This window comes from Strix uralensis, chromosome 2 (assembly GCF_047716275.1).
Source record: "Strix uralensis isolate ZFMK-TIS-50842 chromosome 2, bStrUra1, whole genome shotgun sequence".
Lineage (NCBI taxonomy): Eukaryota > Metazoa > Chordata > Aves > Strigiformes > Strigidae > Strix > Strix uralensis.
Genome location: NC_133973.1, coordinates 131973072 through 131991247, shown reverse-complemented (window position 1 = coordinate 131991247; position 18176 = coordinate 131973072). Strand labels below are relative to the sequence as shown.

General features: G+C 36.8%; 1 protein-coding gene across 12 annotated transcripts in view; it reads left to right on the top strand.

Annotated features, from left to right (window-relative positions):
• The window catches only part of PICALM (phosphatidylinositol binding clathrin assembly protein), a 71432-nt gene that overhangs the window by 34984 nt on the left and 18272 nt on the right, over positions 1–18176 (top strand). For 5 of the 12 annotated variants that reach the window (XM_074860393.1, XM_074860391.1, XM_074860388.1 and 2 more), the window contains exons 5-15: positions 1616–1709; positions 2208–2319; positions 3613–3719; positions 4907–4948; positions 5660–5745; positions 7017–7140; positions 7486–7622; positions 9935–10035; positions 14935–15084; positions 16564–16647; positions 16992–17072. In XM_074860393.1, coding sequence (XP_074716494.1) covers positions 1616–1709; positions 2208–2319; positions 3613–3719; positions 4907–4948; positions 5660–5745; positions 7017–7140; positions 7486–7622; positions 9935–10035; positions 14935–15084; positions 16564–16647; positions 16992–17072 — 1118 coding nt within the window. Of the gene's footprint in view, positions 1–1615; positions 1710–2207; positions 2320–3612; positions 3720–4906; positions 4949–5659; positions 5746–7016; positions 7141–7485; positions 7623–9934; positions 10036–11919; positions 12047–14934; positions 15085–16563; positions 16648–16991; positions 17073–18176 lie in introns of all 12 variants that reach the window. The other 7 variants (XM_074860396.1, XM_074860395.1, XM_074860394.1 and 4 more) reach the window with 4 other exon arrangements.

Sequence of the window (18176 nt, the reverse complement as noted above, 5' to 3'; positions counted from 1 at the left end):
TGATACTCAGTAGAGTTTGCCTAGTGGAATTAAAATTTTCCCCTGAAAAGTGAGGTCCTTTAAGAGAAATCAGTTGTTTGAGGCTAGGTACCTGTTTACATGTAAAATAACACTGCAGAGCACGTAGTAGTTGGGTAAATCATGTGTTATAGTGAATTATGGAATTAATCTGGAGATCTTCACTGGGAAGGCTGGAGAGGATGTACTAGTCACAATTGAAAGTCTTTCTATCTTTGTCCATTATCTCTGTGCTTTTTAAAGCTTAAAAACATAATTTTAGTATTACATTCGGCATCCTTTATCATCCATACACAGGGTAACTTATCTTGATGCTTAAAAGTTAGTTCTTAACTCACAAAAATCTCAACCTAAAACTGTTATAATGAGGTAACTGCAGTAGTGTTACAAAGCCATTTGAAATTGGCCTGAGAAGAATGTCCAAATCACTTATACCTCCTTGCTAATACTGTAGAGTCCATTTTGTTATGAAGTGTGATGGTAAAGTAAAAGGGGAGTGCTTAGGCTCCTTTTGCTGTTTCGACCTTTAGAGATAGTTGGAGTCCCAGCAGCCTTTCCACATAGAGGATCTGCGTGTGGTCAGGTGGCTGCAGATATATGAGTGAGTTATGCAGTTGCTTTATAATCAGGTGTTTTAGGCCTAGTGAGGTGAATTATTTAGCCCACAGCATGTGCCTGGAGGGCCTTCTGCAAGCCAGCAGGAATAACTGTTCTGGTGGCAGCAATCTACCTTTTTCATACCTCATTTTTTCTCAGGGACTCTGCTCCCATGCCCTGCCACATTAAGCTTATTGCAGTTGCTGTTTATTGTGAGGGAGTATATGGTGCAGGTAAAAAGCTGGAAGCAGTTTGCTTCTCGTTGCCTCCCATCCTGGAGAACATCCACAGCTTTTCTGTGCAGATGCACTGAGAGATCTGCGCTTGCAGGGAACATTTGGTTTCCTGTGTGCATGCTGATGCAACTGCAAGGCTGTCTGTTTTGTCTTACAGAAAGCAGTTATTTCTTGTCACTGAGGTGATTTAGTCTCTTCCTCGGCTGTTGCTTTTCTTGGATGCTTTTGGTCTTAGTCTGTTTAATCTGGACAACTAATAAACAACTAAATATTGGTAGCCAGTCATTAAAAGGAAGTGTCATGTAGTCTCTAATCTTTCTGAAAAAGCTTGGAAAACATATTGTCACATTTGTTTATTCTTTCTTCCTGCTTAGATGAAAAGAAAATAATCCAAACTGACAGAAAATAATGATCAGGTGATTGAAAAAAGCATAGGTAAAAATTTGCTTCAGAATAACCTTCAGAGCACGTTTGTGGTTACCTGATGCATATAGCTCTGCTATATTTCTGAGCACTATCAGTTTCATTTCCTCTAAATAAAAACTCATCTTGGAGTCATATTTTGTTCAAATAACTTGTTGCTTTTGTACACTCCAGTTATTACAGTTTCATTGGCTAGAGAGAGCTTTCCTAAATATCATTCATTGAATGGCAATGATTTAAATGTTTTCTCTGATGACCTATTTTATTTTCCACATTATGTTTCTCACTAACCATTGCTTTCAAAATCCAGGTGAAGAATTTTCTTTTGTTTTGCACAACAGGGCCGATGGTGTGATGAGAACAATGAACACAGAAAAACTCTTAAAAACTGTACCAATTATACAAAATCAAATGGATGCACTTCTTGACTTCAATGTAAGTTTAGCAGCATGTACATGTCTAACATACTATTGACTTTGTTCAACAAACATGCACAAGCTTGTAAAATAGGTCAAGATTAAAGGTCTTGAACTTGGTTCCATGTTATCTGCACAGCTTAAAGAACACAAATCCCCCAGAAACCAGAATAAAAAATTATGATGCTCACTGGAGAGAATGCTTTGTGCTAAATTAGTGTTGTTTATTGTGTACTTTGTGTAAGGAATGTTTGTTTATTTAGAAATTGATTATTTCTGCCCTCTGTCTTTTACTTACATTAGTTAACATTAACATTTAGTTAACAGAAATGCCTGCCAAAATGATTTGATTTAATTCTCTGCTGTGATCCTGTGTTTATTTGCTATGCTGCTACTTTCCATTAATAGCTAGTGAAATGATTGGAAAACATGCCTTGGGATAGAGTACTGGAGTTCAACTAGCAGTTTTCCAATAAGGGATCAATTCAGTTAAATTAACTTTTTTTCATCTTCCTAGGTCAATAGCAATGAACTTACAAATGGTGTAATTAATGCTGCCTTCATGCTCCTCTTCAAAGATGCCATTAGACTGTTTGCGGCATATAACGAAGGGATTATTAACCTCTTGGGTAAATATAACCGCTTTCTGCAATGTTAAACTTTGGGGAGGGAGCTCAGTAAAGTAGTAAAGAGCCGTTCTTTTTTGAGAAGCTGAAACAGTCTTACTGTAAAACGTCAAAATTTTACTGTTATTTCCAAGTCAGATTTGTTTCCAAGGTTTTTCTGTCCAATTGCATTTTCCATTGCATTGTATACAGGGATGGGTAAATCTCTGAAAGCAAAGCCAATTCACTACTTTTTTTTCTTGCACTGCTTTGTTTTGGTTTGGGTTTTTTGTCTCGTTGAACTGTGTGGTAAACCTGAACCATGATATTTTTTTTTTCTTTAAGAAACAAGATCAGGTTTTATTTCTTCTAAGTGGAATAAGCTATGGTCAGTTACAAATTTGCAGTCACAGCATCTGTGATTGCTTGACTATCAAAACTTTAATGTTGGTTGGTTTTAATGATTGGTTGGTTATGTTTCTAGAGCATATCTTATATTTTAAGGGGAATTACAAATTGAGGCTTCAGGCCCCTTCACTTGCACACACTGGAGATGTAGGGGAGCCTAACTTTGGTAAAATAATTAAGTTGAAAGTAATCTGTTGATTTGCTTGGTTTGGTTGTATTCTGTGATTGGATCAAGCTACATGATTGCTGTTATTACCCAATGCTTGCAAAATCCAGAATTAGTCAGCAAATGGCAGTCATGCTTCCAGCCTGAAGCCCCGTCTACTACTTTTCCCTCAGTAAGAACTACTAGTGTGCAGTTGCTTTCACTCATGTTTTGGGTGAAACTTAGTATAGAAACAGGCTTGAAAGTGCTCTTTCAAGGAGGGTGGGACCCTCTCTCTTTCAGCACAGGTATTTTTGTGATTGGTTGCACCTCATTGTAGACCACACCAAAACAAGAGGCATCAGTCTGGCAGAGAACATCAAAATCTTGAGTGATATGTGGCCACTGGAATAGAGTAGATGTTTGACTGCCAGATTGTAAAATTGCTTTTTTTCTCCCCAAGAGGATGCATTTACATTTCTTTGGGTGACCTGTTTCTTAAACTTGATTGTCCTCTTCAGGGTGGTTATGCTTTTGTGAGATCTAGTACCTGCAAGGTCAGGTGTAACTGCATGCATGTGATCATTAAATGCTCATGTTGAGCAGAGCTTTTGTCATTTGGGGCAAGTTAGGCATAGTGACTTCTGCAGTTAATAAAACAGATCTGCAGGCATTTTCTGTTTGTCTTGTTTTATATGCTTTTACTTTGTATATCCTTTGCAGAAAGCTTGACTTCTAAATGCAAGTGTTCTTATTGTTTATAGAAAAATACTTTGATATGAAAAAGAACCAGTGCAAAGAAGGCCTTGATATATATAAGAAGTTCCTCACTAGAATGACACGGATCTCAGAGTTCCTTAAAGTTGCAGAGGTAAACCTTAGTCAGCCAAACTTTGCCCTTTATTTGAAACAGCTTATAAAGTGCTTATTTTCTCATAAAGCAGGTATACTTCTTCCTTCCAGCCTAATTGCAGTTCCATCAAGGGTCATCTTGTCAGTCTTGACCTTGGTGATTAGTTCATTTGAGGACTGTATTGAAAAAACTGACTACAACATACACACTGGTTTATCTTTTACTTAAGGAGGGTGTATAAATAAGCTTTTTAATATTTCTTGGGTTACATAATAATTGTGAGCTTTCTTTGAATAGCCTTGCTTTAAACAAATCAGGTAATTTCATGGTGATCTGCTGCTTTCTATGGTTCTAGTTGTATTGAGGTTTGAAAGCCACAATTTTGCCTTAAGTTTTAAATGAAGTTATAGCTTCACAAATAAGAAATTGAGACCAGTAGATGAACATGTGATTATTTTTTTAAAAGGTGTCTCGGCTATAGGTGTGTTTATAGATGAAAAAGCAGTTACCTTGCAATACGTTTTGTTTTGTGCCTTTTTTTTAAATTTAGTCTGCATTCTTGTTTATGAAGTATTGATGCATTGCTGTCCTAATATTATGCAATTCCCCAGTTGAGATGTGCTCCTGTTCTCGTTTTGCTTTCCTTCATTATTTGTATCTCTTTTAACAAAAAATTAAGCTGTAAAGCTTGTCTTTCTGTCTGTCCCGACAGAATAGCTTTATCAGAGATACCACCTTCTGCTATCTTCAGCTGATAACAACTGAAGTTGAGTGTTAATCTTTCTATTGTAACAATATATATCCTGCTACAGAACATCTGAAGTTTGATCTGCATCTTAGAAAACAGCTCCTTTACAAAACTCATGAGGTGCTTTGCTTTAGCAAATATATGCTCTATATCAGTAGGTCTGAGAATTTACCACAAATTATGGGATAGGCAAACTTCTCTAGCCTTAAAGTTCTGAAACACTTGATTCTTATTCCGTTTTATTTCTAAGGTTGTATCTGTTAAAATATCTCTGTAACACACCTACTTCAAATTTGTAGATGTTTAACAGAATAACCAAGCATTATAGAGTTCAGACTGTGGAGATTTAAAATGTTTGTGCTTTTTACATGACTTCATCTTAATGTTGTTTGCTTTTTGAGCATCTCTGCCTTTAAGGAAAGCAAGCAGGTTCTAAAGCTAATTTGTTTTATTACAGCAAGTTGGAATTGACAGAGGAGACATACCAGACCTCTCACAGGTAGATAAACCTATTATGTGTTTGCCAGTACATGTCTGTTTTGGGGTTGCATAATCAGAAAAACTTGGCATTATGGCATTCACTTGTGCTTTCTTGCATATGTTGTGACCAAGTTACTTCCAAGTTTGTTATAAAATCCAACCTCTGTCAGAGCCTGGCTTTTGTATGCAGTGATCCTATTAAATATTATAGATCACTTCTGTCATACTCTGAGTTTTAAGACCACCTTATTTCTATCATGCTTGAAGATGCAATTTATATCTGTGAGTTCACATATTGAAAATTTTACATGATATTATGAAGCTGTGTTTTTTAGCAAGCTTGTTGTCAGCTGTATGCCCATTTAAATTGTTGTGAAGGCTTGCAGAGTGTGCACATAGAAATTACTTCAGGTATAATTTCCTTCTTAGTGTCTCTTGAAATACTGACTGGTTCCGATTTGTCTGCTCGCTGTTTCCTAGCTGTTAATTTTAACATCTCTTGACATATTTCAGTACTTACTGGTGAGTCATTATGAGAGAATAATGTAGTGAGAGGAGTACATCACCTGATATTTTAAGTAGTTAAATACATACAGAATGCCAAGATGTGGTGTAAGTATTCTGAGCTGTTGTACCAGTTGCCCTACAGTTGCATTCTCTGAAAGTCTTTTAACTACTGATTTGCTTTGCCTTAGATTCTTCAACTGTTCCCGAATGTCTCTCTTTGCAGGCACCAAGTAGCCTTCTTGATGCTTTGGAACAACATTTAGCTTCTCTAGAAGGGAAGAAAATCAAAGATTCCACAGCTGCAAGCAGGTGCTTATGCCCTTGTCCTTTTAAACAATTGTTTGAATCAAATGTTAAATCCATTATTTTCAATTTCATTATAAACTAAGGTTTGTGTAGCCTATGTTGAAGACATTGTATTAGCAATGATAAACTAGCAAGTTGTTATATTTTTTGCTGAGTACTTAAGACAGCTTCTTCCAGGTCAAGAGAACTAAAATCCAAGTGCTTGCAGCTCCTTGCTGTAGAATTCCTAGTGTAGTATATTATACTTTTAACATCTAATCTTGAACTTCTGAAGAGAAACTAAGTTGTTTTTCATTTACTGCCTACAAATGTTCATTTTATGTTAATGGTTAAACTACTGTAAGGTATGCAACATTTATTTATTAATGTCCTTAGTCTTTTAGATCTCAACTTTGTTCTTTTTTTGTCAAAAAAAAAAATGTTTCCAGAAGTCCTTACATTAACAGTGGATTTTTAAAGTAATTGAGGATTAAAGCCATAATGTATATGGTAAAAGGCATTCACTGATTTTTGAGTGCTTGCTAAAATACTAAGTGCAATCTAGATAAGTCCTCTAGACAGCTAACTTCATTGTTCAAATTTTAAAAAGCTTAATACTGGGGGGAAGACTTGCAAAATTAAATAGCATTTCTTTATTGCATGTTCAAAAAATAAGACAGTAATATTTTATATGTTCTTTTTTTATGATAGTGACAATATTAGGGCTTAGCACCATTTTGTTAACTGCTACTCAGAATATTTTGTTTCTTTTGTAAGATTAGCTTGCTTTAAAAGTTAAGTATTTTTTAATTATGTTAAGTATATTTTAATTCTTTTGCACACTTTTAAACATGATGATAAATTGCAAGCTTTTCCTCTGGGATATACTAGGTGCGTTGACAGTTTCTTAACTAAACCTGTTAAATTAGTAACAATTTGAATTGGAGCCCAGATTATTGGAGATTCTCCTGTATCTACAAATAATACCATCTTAGGGAAAGAGCAAAGGCTTCATACGTGAGTTCTGTGATGCACTCTGGAGGGGAAGCATTTAAGGGGGAAACTTCAAAATCCAGTGTATAAAAGTAGATAGCACGATTTCTAGGCGTTTTCATTTTGCAGTTCATATGGTGTTTCTTATTTAAATTTATCACTTTGTATCGTACAGTGTAAGACATAACCAATGTTACAAAGAGTTCAGAAGGAGACTGGGTGGATACAAGCAGTGTTCTTTAGATGATCCTATCACGTGTCACCTATTAACAGCCAGCTTTTTTGCTGTCCAATTACTTTAGGGCTACCACCCTTTCCAATGCAGTCTCTTCCCTTGCAAGCACTGGCCTGTCCCTCACAAAAGTTGATGAAAGGGAAAAACAAGCCGCATTAGAGGAAGAACAGGCTCGCTTAAAAGCTTTAAAGGTAGGCATACAGAATTTTTAATTGAAAACATTTTTCCTGTGTTCTTGTTGATAGCTTATGAGGATTCTTAAAGGAGCAAAGAGAAAAAGCAGAGTTATTAATACTGAACATGTACTGTTGGCAAAGTATTGAAAGTAGAATCTTACGTACATATACCATACAACTTGTGGAGGTTTTGTTAAGATAGTTTCTGAAGGATTTGTGGCACCACTGACTCTTGTAAGTAGGTGACACAAGTGTGTGGAATAAATAAAAAGAAGTCTTTAGTCCTGCTTTACTTATCTCCGAAGTCATATACACAAATGTTGTTTCTGGATTTCTTACACCAGCTCACTTTCCCAACAGGAGCAACGTCTAAAAGAACTTGCAAAGAAACCTCATACCTCTTTAACAACTGCAGCTTCTCCTGTGTCAACTGCAGCAGGAAGCATAATGACTACACCAGCCATTGATATTTTTTCTACCCCTAGCTCTTCAAACAGGTATGCTTAATGGGAGTGCTTCGCTGAGATGCACTGCAGCTAGGGCTTCCTCTAAATTACTGCTGCACTGTGCATTGCAGAAGGTTGGTTGGGTGTACATTAGTCATGTCATAAGAAATTATGTTTTGGGTGAAGTTGATGGGAAAATAACCTATTGCCATAAATAACATAAAAAGTGTTTTCATTGTTCATGTGCAGAACAGTTTCTGACACAAAACAGCTGCTGACAGCCTTTGTAGCTGTTCTTAGTCAGTGAGCCAGACAGTTGGAACTGTAAAACACACATGCTTTGTCCCCAAAGAACTTCAGAAGTTAATCTGGGAAAAGTCAAATAAAAATTCGGTTTGGGAGGTCATAAAGATGATACTGAGTATTGCATTTCTAGATCTTTAAAAGCAGAGTGATAACCAGTGTTCTTGGTAGATTTTCAGAAAAAGGAAAACCTGAAATAAGGTTTGAAAGAAGAGAGGTGGGTTTTGCTTTTTTGCTATCTGTCTGCAAGGACTTGCAAAGATAGTGCAAGAGTACTCACTGCATGCTAATCCTGATTTTTGACTGGCAGGAACTATTGGTATGAGTAAGTGTGTGATCTTCATTCTGTAAAATACCTGTCAAATCAAGCAGTAGCAGAAGGTACAGTGCTTTTATCAGCATAGAAGGAAATAGCTCTTTGACGGCATATTTTTGCTTTGAGTGTGATCCTAAACATAAAGGATTGCTTGGTTATTTTGTTAGAGTTCACATAAGAATCTGCTGTTCTTTAAAGCAGTCAGAACTTTGACAGCCTACTTTCCCCATTAGAAAGCTAGGAAATTACTTGACACCAAGTACGTGGGAAATAGCTGAATCGCATATAAGGAACTAGAGAATCTGTCAGTGTTAGTAATGGAAAGACTTTCTTGAAAAAAGAAATTTTAAATTGATTTTTAGAGGCAAAAATATTTGAAATGAGCATATGCTTTGAACTAGTAACTTGAATATCTGATCTTGTTTCTTAAGAGGTCTGAAACAGAAACATCTGATAAAGCTTCTTCAAACAGCCAGAAATGCTACATAGTGAAGACAAGAGCATTTTCCTCTTAAAAAACCAAATGCTAGTTCGTCTTCGTGTTTAAATTCAGTTGCTGGCAGTATGACTGCTGTGAGCAAAGAACAGATTTTACAGCAGGAGCTGCCATGAAGGGGATATGTTGGGTCATAAGTTCAGTTGCTTGCTGTTAGATGCAATGTGTCTGATTAATCCCTATCATTAACTTGGACAAGCTTTACCTTGAATGTTATCTTGGCTCTGCTGCCCACATTACAGGGCTATGCCAGACCATGCTGCTTTTTAATAGGAGCAGTAGTGGCAAAATGTGACTTCAATCACTGTTGAAATGAAATAGTAAAATCTGAATGATGCAAGTGATTGGGTCAGCAGGAGAATATACAGAGATCTAGGATGTCGCTACTAGGCTTTAAACTCTTGTGCCAGTCTCGTTTCAAAAGATGCCTGGATGCCACGGTGATTTAGCCTCTGTCCATAGGAGCAGCCATATGTGCAAATTTTGTTTTATTTCATGTGCTAAAAAGTTCTGGGTGAACACCAGTACTCTTTTTTTTTTTTTCTGAGACTAATTTAAAGTATTAAATGAACTCTCTGCAAGAGGATGAATTTTACTGTTCCTGTCTGACTCTTGAAATTACTGCAGCAGTTGTATTTAAGACTTCACTCTTCATTTCCGTGTGATGTTCTTGGGTCTCAATTTGGTTTTGAGTAGTCTGAATGTGCATTTAAATGAGTTTTCATTCACACAACTGATGTGTGATAAAGCGTTTCAAGGCTTCTTACATTTTGCTTTCCCCAAAGTTCTTTAATAGCTCAGAGATGTAAGCCAGTTTCTCAGCAGTGATTGATAGTGGAAAGATATGAGTTGTGGAATTTAGATGTAATGTTTTGGTGGCGCAGCCCATTACCGTTCATTGTCAGTCTGCTTTTGTCATATTGTAGGGCTTTCATAAGGTTATTTTAAAAGCTGCTGAACAGAACATGCTCTACCCCTGGGTTGGAAGATGACTCCTTGTCTTTCTGTCTTAGACAGCTTTGACAAAAGTCGCTTGGCATAACGTAGAATTTAGCTTGCTGCATTAACACTTTTCTACAGAACTGAAAATGTGGAGTTCACCAGACTTCCTGATTTTGGCTTCATTCTATCCGTTTTATAACAACCAATTTGTAACAAAGCTTTCCTTACTGTTGACAGTTGATAGCATTTGCCTTGTTTTGAAAACTGTGATGTAGTTCAAACCGTTGTATTAATTTATCTTTGTAGCACTTCAAAGCTGCCAAATGATCTGCTTGATTTGCAGCCAACTTTTCATCCGTCTGTACATCCTATATCTGCTGCTCCACCAGTGGGAAGTACCTGGGGAGGTAAGAATTCTGAGTCAGATTAAGGTTCCAATTCCCATAGCCATGTTCCTGTAAATGTTTCCCCTAGTCTGTGGACTGTTTCTTCCTTAAAGACAGACATTTTGCAAAGACAAGCTACAAGTGAATGAAGGGAGTGGAAAGTCAAATCTGGGTATGGATTAAAATAATGTAGCAGCATGTGGTGATTACAAAGAATTTTGATATGAGAATTCTTAGTAGCAAAGTTACTTTAGTTGTTGACCAGCTCTGTCAGCCTCATAACTGCTGTCTTCAAGTTGTGTAACAGGTTACAGAAACTTAGCTGTGAGAAGTCAGTTCTGTGAAGATGTCTGCTGGATAGCCCATGTTGCATACATGGGAACTTGAATACAGAATTTTTTTAATGCACACTTTACATTTTGTTTAATGTTAAATCAAATTTGCAGGTGACAATAGAGCGGAACTTGTATGAGGCCTGAAAGGGGGCAATTGTGACAACTATGCATCGAAGCCAGAGTTATTGAAAACAAAACAAGGCACCTCTTCACAAATTCTTTGCTGTGTTTAACTACAAAAGCAAATTAGCAAAAAGCTGTTATTGGATCTCTTTAAGTAGAGACACAAAATTTGTAAGAAACTCTTCCCTTTGAAATTTACTTCAGAACACCCAAATTGTCATTCTGTCCAAGTTGCTAGAATGGATTGAATGAGGTATTAGATTATTTTACTGATACAGGCAAGTCTTTAAGCCAAGGAGGCAAGCGAGAGTGTTCTAGAAAGTCATGAATGTTACTTCCAGATTAGTTTGAGTGTTAGCGTATTTAGTCATTTACTCAAAGCCGCTTTTCTCTTTACTGCTTTGCAGTGTTCCAGAATACTTCTGATGTAGGTAATGTAGCCTGCTTGCACTGTTGGTTATACTGGTGGAGAAATAAAAATCTTCTAGAAAGATGTTTGTTTTCTACATAAATGGCACTTAATAAAATAGTAAACTTCTGAACTATGTGGCTATTTCCAGATTATTTTTTTTATAAATCAGATGCTTGCAAAAATGCTTTCTTTTATGATGTGAAAAATTGGCAGTTGCTGCTTCAGAAAGTTTTGTGGGCAGTGAAATAATCCTGTTCTGAAGTGTTACTTCACTATTTCTTTTTATGAGCTACAGCTTTTGCTAAACATCTTTCCAGTTATCTAATATATCTTCATAATAAGCAGTGTATGTGTTCTATTCCTTTTTACTTTTTGCTCTGTACTTTCCATTTCGTGTACTTTCTCACATCTGTTTATAGGGAAATAACACACAGTTTTGAGTGACAGAGGCAATACTAATATGTGGTAACTTCAAAAATAAATACAAGTATCTTACTTGTTCTTTAGCTTTGAGCAGAGCATCTTTTGAGAAAGATGCAGTGAGAGGAGCATATTGAATTATGCATACAGATTGCAGTGTCTAATAGTTTAGAAATGGAGAAAAATGTTTTGGCTCATCTTGTTTGCTTTGTGGAGAATATCTTCTGTTTCAGCTTGTCCTATTTGTTTCATGGGTGAGAGAGAAAAGGGGAAATTACCTTCCTCTCGAAGGTCACATCACAATCTAGCATTTCTTTATTAACCTGAAAATTGAGCCTGGAAGTCTGTGTTTGTTCGATGTTGTGTTACTCCTGGTAAGAATCTTCAGTAATAGTCATTGATATATTTACTTACTATTGACACATTTCTAAATACTTCTAAGATTTAATTAACTGTGAAGATTTAAGATTGTCTGCTAAAATTTTAGGCTAAAATTCTGGGATCACGGTTTTTTGTGTTACCTTTCATCAAAAAAAAAACCTCTTCAGCTTTACAGACGTGAACACTCGTTTCACACAGGTGAGGTAGATAAGAAGTGCTTTCCACGTTTTACAGATGGGGAAATCTGAGCAATTAACTGACTTGTCTGAAGTCATACGGCAAGTCAGTGGCAGAGCCAAGAATGGAACCTGAACTATTTCCAGTCCTGTGCTCTAACCACTGCACGGCATCCCTCCCTTAGGTAATTTTCTGACATGATGTTTGTATTTGGTGTATATGGTGACTTTGAGAAGAGTATCAAACCAGCTACAAGTTGCAATGGGCTAAAATTAGTTACTGTTAAAACTTTTGTGCAGCAGCTCTTAGGTGTGATAAAAGGATAAATTGTTACAAAGGCATTATATTTGGGTGGCTGCCTTTTGTCTTGTGCTTCCAAAAAAGTTAAAGCTAGCAAGGTTAAAAACTCCCAGAGAATGAGTTCTGTAACTGTGCGGTTTTGTTGTTTTGGTGTGTGGTGGGTTTTTTTTTTCCAAACTGTTAAGAGATGCCACTGAAAAACCTTTGTCATTGTTCTCTCGGGTAAAATACTTGTAGTTGGTTAACTTAAAGGTAGAAGTTTGCAAAATTCAAATTACTCTTAAAAGCACCTGAATCATTAATGCCTAATGATAGCCTGAGGGTGCAGAGTGATTCCATTGACACAAACAGATGCCGTGTGTATTCAGGGATGAAATTGGGCTTTAGAAACGCTGAGGTTTTGCTGTCAGAAGAGACAGCAATTTTTAAAATCTAAATATGCAAGGATATAAATTACCTAAACCCAATTAATTTTCAGTTACCTTTGTCACAAGCATTGGCAAGTTTTGAGACTTGGACAAGATTGAACACAGTGGCTAGAATTAGAATGAGGCAGATGAGTGAAGAGTCTGAGAACAGGTTACACTTCTGAGAAAATCTCGATAATCTAAAGTTGTATTGCATTGTCTTACTAGTCAAAACACATGAAACTCCATATGCAACCTTGGGATTTGGGAACAGAAAGTAGTATGTAAGTAATTCTTCTGTTGAGTGCATGTGTAAAAGAATTCCAGTGGACAATAGTTTCAGACAAATACAGTTTAAAAATTTTTGTCCTTTTTAGCTTTTTTCATATTGTTTTATCTGAGCTGTTTATTTGGATTGTTTGGAGACCATTCCAGCTGTGTATGTCTTTGCCAGCTATCAATTTGTATCTAAACTTCAGAAGCAAAACGGATGTATCCGTGTGGAAATAATGCTTGACCTATCTGTTAGGATTTTTTCCAATTACAAGGACAACCAATAGAATCAGAAGAATATGAAGAGGCAGCAGAAAAAACAAGCAGGAGCTGATTAAAGGATAACCTGACCTGTTTCATTGTCAGGTCTGTTTGTTCTACAGCTTCTAGAATAGCATTCAGAGCAGACTAGTTTTAAGCAGTACCTGAAAGCAACTTTCAGGTGTCTGGCTGATTGGCACATCCACAAATGTGTTCGGTGGCAATATGACTATCTAAAACGTACATAAGACGATAAAAGTTTTGTATTGCTGTTACATATTGAAAATACATATTAGCTTATTCTGCTTATCCTTTATTCAGTGTTTGACACTGTCAATTTGCTGACTGAATGATTTAGGAAAAGGCTTTTTAAGGTACTTCACTCTTGCAACGTGGCCAGGCAATTTCAGAGAGAAGTCAGGTCTTAACTGAGTAAGGTATCTTGAGCTTGCAGGAAATCAAAGTGTGTATTATGCCTGCAAAGAATAATGCAGTTACGGTTTTTAAATTTCATTTTTTTTAGGACTTGAATGTGACTGAAATCTACATGATATCAAGCTGTGTGGGATTTATAGTTTAGAATCAGGAGATCAGATTCAGGGAGAGAAAGTAACTTACACTTTGAAGCTGCTGCACACATCACTGTAGTATTTACAAGAGTTGTGGATAAATCTGTAATCTAACTAGGTTGGGGTTGTTTTTTAAAAAACAGGCCAGAAACTGAAGTACTCAAGAAATCTCTCCTATAATTATTCACACATTTCTTTGTAGTGGTTTTGCCTAGAAGATTAAGTTGCAGTTCTAGGCACTGTAATAAAACAAGTAGTGCTAGATGCAACTCTTGCTGATCTCACTAGTGAGTTCTTGAGTTTTCCATCAAGGATTCGTGTGCTTTGAAGCCAGACGGTTAAACCACAGCTCCTTCTGTCAGCGAGTATTGTAGCTGCCTTTCCTGTCCTGTTTATCTGTTGGATCCTGGAGTACAGGAGTATTTGGCAATGGTATCCATCCTCAGGAAACCTTTAAACTCTCATATATGCCTCGGGAAGTGACTCACGTAGATCCATGTTTCCTTCATTCCCCAGTACAGTCCGACAGTTTTTTAATAAGGAACATTTTCCTCATCTCTGCTCACTGGGTGTTGTCCCTCAAAGCAGAGAAGGTTTTTGCTTGCTTGCAGCTAATGGTGTATCCACAAGCTTGTTGCTTCTGATGCTCCAGGTAGTAGGGAAAGTGCTTTTGTTCTGTATGCTACCTTGGTGTGTTCATAGCTCTTGAAAATTGCATGGTTCCCAGTAAGAGAAAAAAAAAAAAAACTAAACACAGTTTGAAGAAGAAGGAAAAGTACAGCTCTGTTGGTTTTGTTTGTTTGGGTTTTTAAAACTATCCTCAGGATGGTATTGCATTGAATCCTTGCTTAGCACTTGTGGTTCTGTGATCCTAAGAGGCAGTCTGTGCTCCAGAGAATTTGTTGCGAGTATCAGGACATAATGAGTGAAGCAAAAAGTGATTGTGTTTAAAGAGGAATAACATTTTCAGTATAAAACACAGTGAGGAAGAAGCTCACTTTAGGACCAAGATGGTATTAATTTAAAAAAAAAGTAATAAATTTTTAGCTGACACCTGTAGTCTTTTTCTTGAGCAGAGAACAGATAATTCTGGACCATTTGACAATTAAAGAATTAGCTAGGTCATCCCAAGTTTAGAGGTGACAGGAGAAAACTATACTCCCTGGACTCTTCTTAACTCTTGCTCTTCTATACCTAGGAAGCAGCATGTAACTAAATCAATCTCCCTTTTCTTCTTTCTCTTGCTCTCTGGAATTGAACAGATCCTTTTTCTGCTACTGTTGATAGTGTTGATGATGCCATTCCAAACCTAAATCCTTTCCTTACAAAAACTAACGATGCTGCTCATCTGTCTGTGTCTTCTGATGTATCTACTTTCACCAGTAGGACACCCACACATGAAATGTTTGTTGGTAAAGTACCATTTTAAAATAATTTCCTATTTCCTAAAAATTTTTTTCAGTTTCTAAAGTATATTTGTGGGGCCTTTCAGAAACTAAAAGCTGATCATTTGGGGCTGATTTTGTGCTGTGTTAGAACTTGATTTAGTAATTATGCCATGAAAATGGTGTTAAACTCTTTGCTTGGCTACCTAGATGGGATTCTACCTGATGTAAAGGAACTTAGTTTTAGTTAAAGCAGGCGTTTGAGTACAGTTTTACACAAAGTCTCTTATTATTAGGAATTTTAAGGTAAAATACTACATATGCCTGAGAATGAAGAGAAAATGCTGCTGCTTTGTTCCTCAGGTTGAAATGTTCTTTTTAAACATAGGAGCTTAATCTAATTTTTTTGGCAGTGGGTGTTTTTTCCCCAGTCGTGTTGTCATTAACAAAACTGGTAAAGCCATGCACATTCTGGTGCGTGGTTTACTCAAACTGTTTACTTACTAGGCAATAAACTAATGACTCACCATTTTAAAACTGTTGAAATCTTACTTTGGAGGCGATTCAGCATGGCTGTCACATGAGAAATCCTTCTAAAATTTCTGTTGGTGCAGCTACATGGTAATTCAATTACTTTTCAATATGAAGAATTGTTAGCTTTCATAGACTAAAAATCAATTAATTACATGTCAGTTCTGTTCTTAAGCAAAGCTAGGTTTAAAGACAATTGTGCTGTACCACGGGCTTTCTTTTTGCAGGTTGAACTCCACTAGAATAGATCACAGAAGAATCCAGACTCATAACAGAGATCTCTGATATCTCTGATACTTGTTAACAGAGATAAAACAAAGGGATCTGTTTAGAGATATTCATACCATCTACACTTTGTCACCTTAGAGAACTAGTTTCCTAGCTTATCTTTGGTTAGTAAAGAGAGAAAGTAAGCAGGATCAAGCACAAGATCTCTTGCTGTGAACTTCTCTCCACAACTCCCCAGGAGGATTAGTTGGCCAAGGCAGTAGTATACAAATACTTTAAGTGGTACTACTGTGTAATAATCTGGCCTAGGCTTCTAATCGGTCTTTCCCACAGTTCCAAAAAAATTTGTATGGTTCATGTGAATGTAGAACGATCATTTGAAATACAGCCTTTTTTAGTAGGGTTGTTATTCCATCAGATTGATTTCTTCTGTGTAATTTGTTCTGCAGTCATGCAAAAAAATTGTGGCAGTTCGGGGCTGTGAACAAGGAGCCTGATGGGTTTTTGTGGCACTCACTGGTTTGTGTAGTGTTTATCACCCGTCAGCCCTGAAGTCACTGGAGATGGTTGGCATTGATACACTGCCTTCTCTCCTAATGTCTCATTCTCTAAAGATATCTAGAACCAAAGTGCAACCTCCTGACAGATTGATATGTGACACGTAAATGCGCAGTTTTAGCTGTAGCACAAGCGAGGTCCTACAATAATGTGAATGTGGATTTAAAATAACTTTTTCTGGTTCTTTAGATCATTACAATCCATTTACTGAACTAAATCCCTTTGTGGCAACCAAATATGAATCCACTATTGGGCTGTATCGTTATACTTCAGGTATAAGAAAAATGCCTTGAAGCTTTTACACTAGTTTCTTTTCAGGGTGTAAAACATGGCATTTGCTTGAGAAAAAAAAAATATTTATCCTAATATAGCTGTAAGTTTGAAACTGTGCTTTCCCCTTTTGTGTTATAGACAATGTAAACTTGTTTCTTGTCATGTGTCTGATGTGTGTTGATTTCATTCCATTGGTTCTATGTTATTAGAGTATATGTGGATTTATAGACTGACCTGAAATTAAATTTTTGAGTAGCAGATAAACAGTGTATCTTGGTTCTCTTTCTGTAACTCTCCCTCTTCTCCTTTCCTGGCTTTCTCTCTTGTATGACACGCCTTATCAGATTCTTTTTGTGGTCCTCAAGCTTACCCTAATGCTTCTCATTTCCGCAATGAGCCTTCTTCTGTAGCTGGTCTATTTGGAGGTAGGTAATGGGATACAGCCTTACCACAAACACAGAAATTTGAATGTGGCGTGTACCTAGAATTAGTAGGTATGTTATTGGCTACAGAACTGCGTTGTTATAGTGGCTCCAACCTTTATTCATGTGCTTGTGCTAGGTGCATTGTCACAAATGGTATATATTTTTTCAGTTTGTGCTTAACTAAGGCTTACTGAGTCTAAACATGAAATGAGTATCTCCCCATTTCAGGATCTCTTGTAGTTTACATGTTGCTACATACCACGCAAAAAACTTGCATGTTATAAGTATCTTCTCATCTTACTCTGCCTCATTGCTTTTAATATAAAGGATTGGGATGTTCTTGCTGCTTATGGCATTTTTGTTGTTATATTACTCTTAAACAGTGCACTAAACTAGTACAAAGCTTTGCAACAGAACATGAGAAAGAGGTACTTACTTCATTAAATTACTGGCTAATCATTTGTGCAGCTGTGTAATGGCTGTATAGTGACCCAGTACGAATGCTGGTTCTGGAATACCATCCTGACAGCTGCCAAACAGGCTGTGGACCGTGACAGGTGATAATCTGCCTAAACCAGGTGGAACAGGGAGTGTTAACATTGTTGTAATGCAAGGTTTAGGAATCCCTTCAGTAAATGGTTTGTGGAAGAGTTAGTTCTTAAAAGCTCCATAAAGTCACATTTTGGTTTAGTGTCTTTGAATAGAAATTAGCTAAATTAATTCAACGAAAGGTTGAATACTACTCATGACTTTCTTCCCTTTGTTCCATATCCAAAAAGCAGGATGATTAGTTTCCATCAAGTCTTGTTGGTTTATTCCCTCGAAGGAACTCCATTAAAAATACCGACCTTTGCACCTTTCAAAACATCCATGTTAGACAAAATGCCCTGGGCTGGTGGTTGATACTGGGAGTAGGATTTAATCTTTTTCAGAGGCTGACTCAGAGGAGTCCTGTGTATTGTTTTGTCTTCTGGTTTGTCTCATCTCGTTAGCTTCATACAACTTGGAACTTCTTAAAATGCAAGAGCAGGAAACTCTGCTTGTTTCAGTTAAGGCCATTTTCTAAAGAAAAATATGAGCTGTTGTAAGTCAGGTTTTCTATTG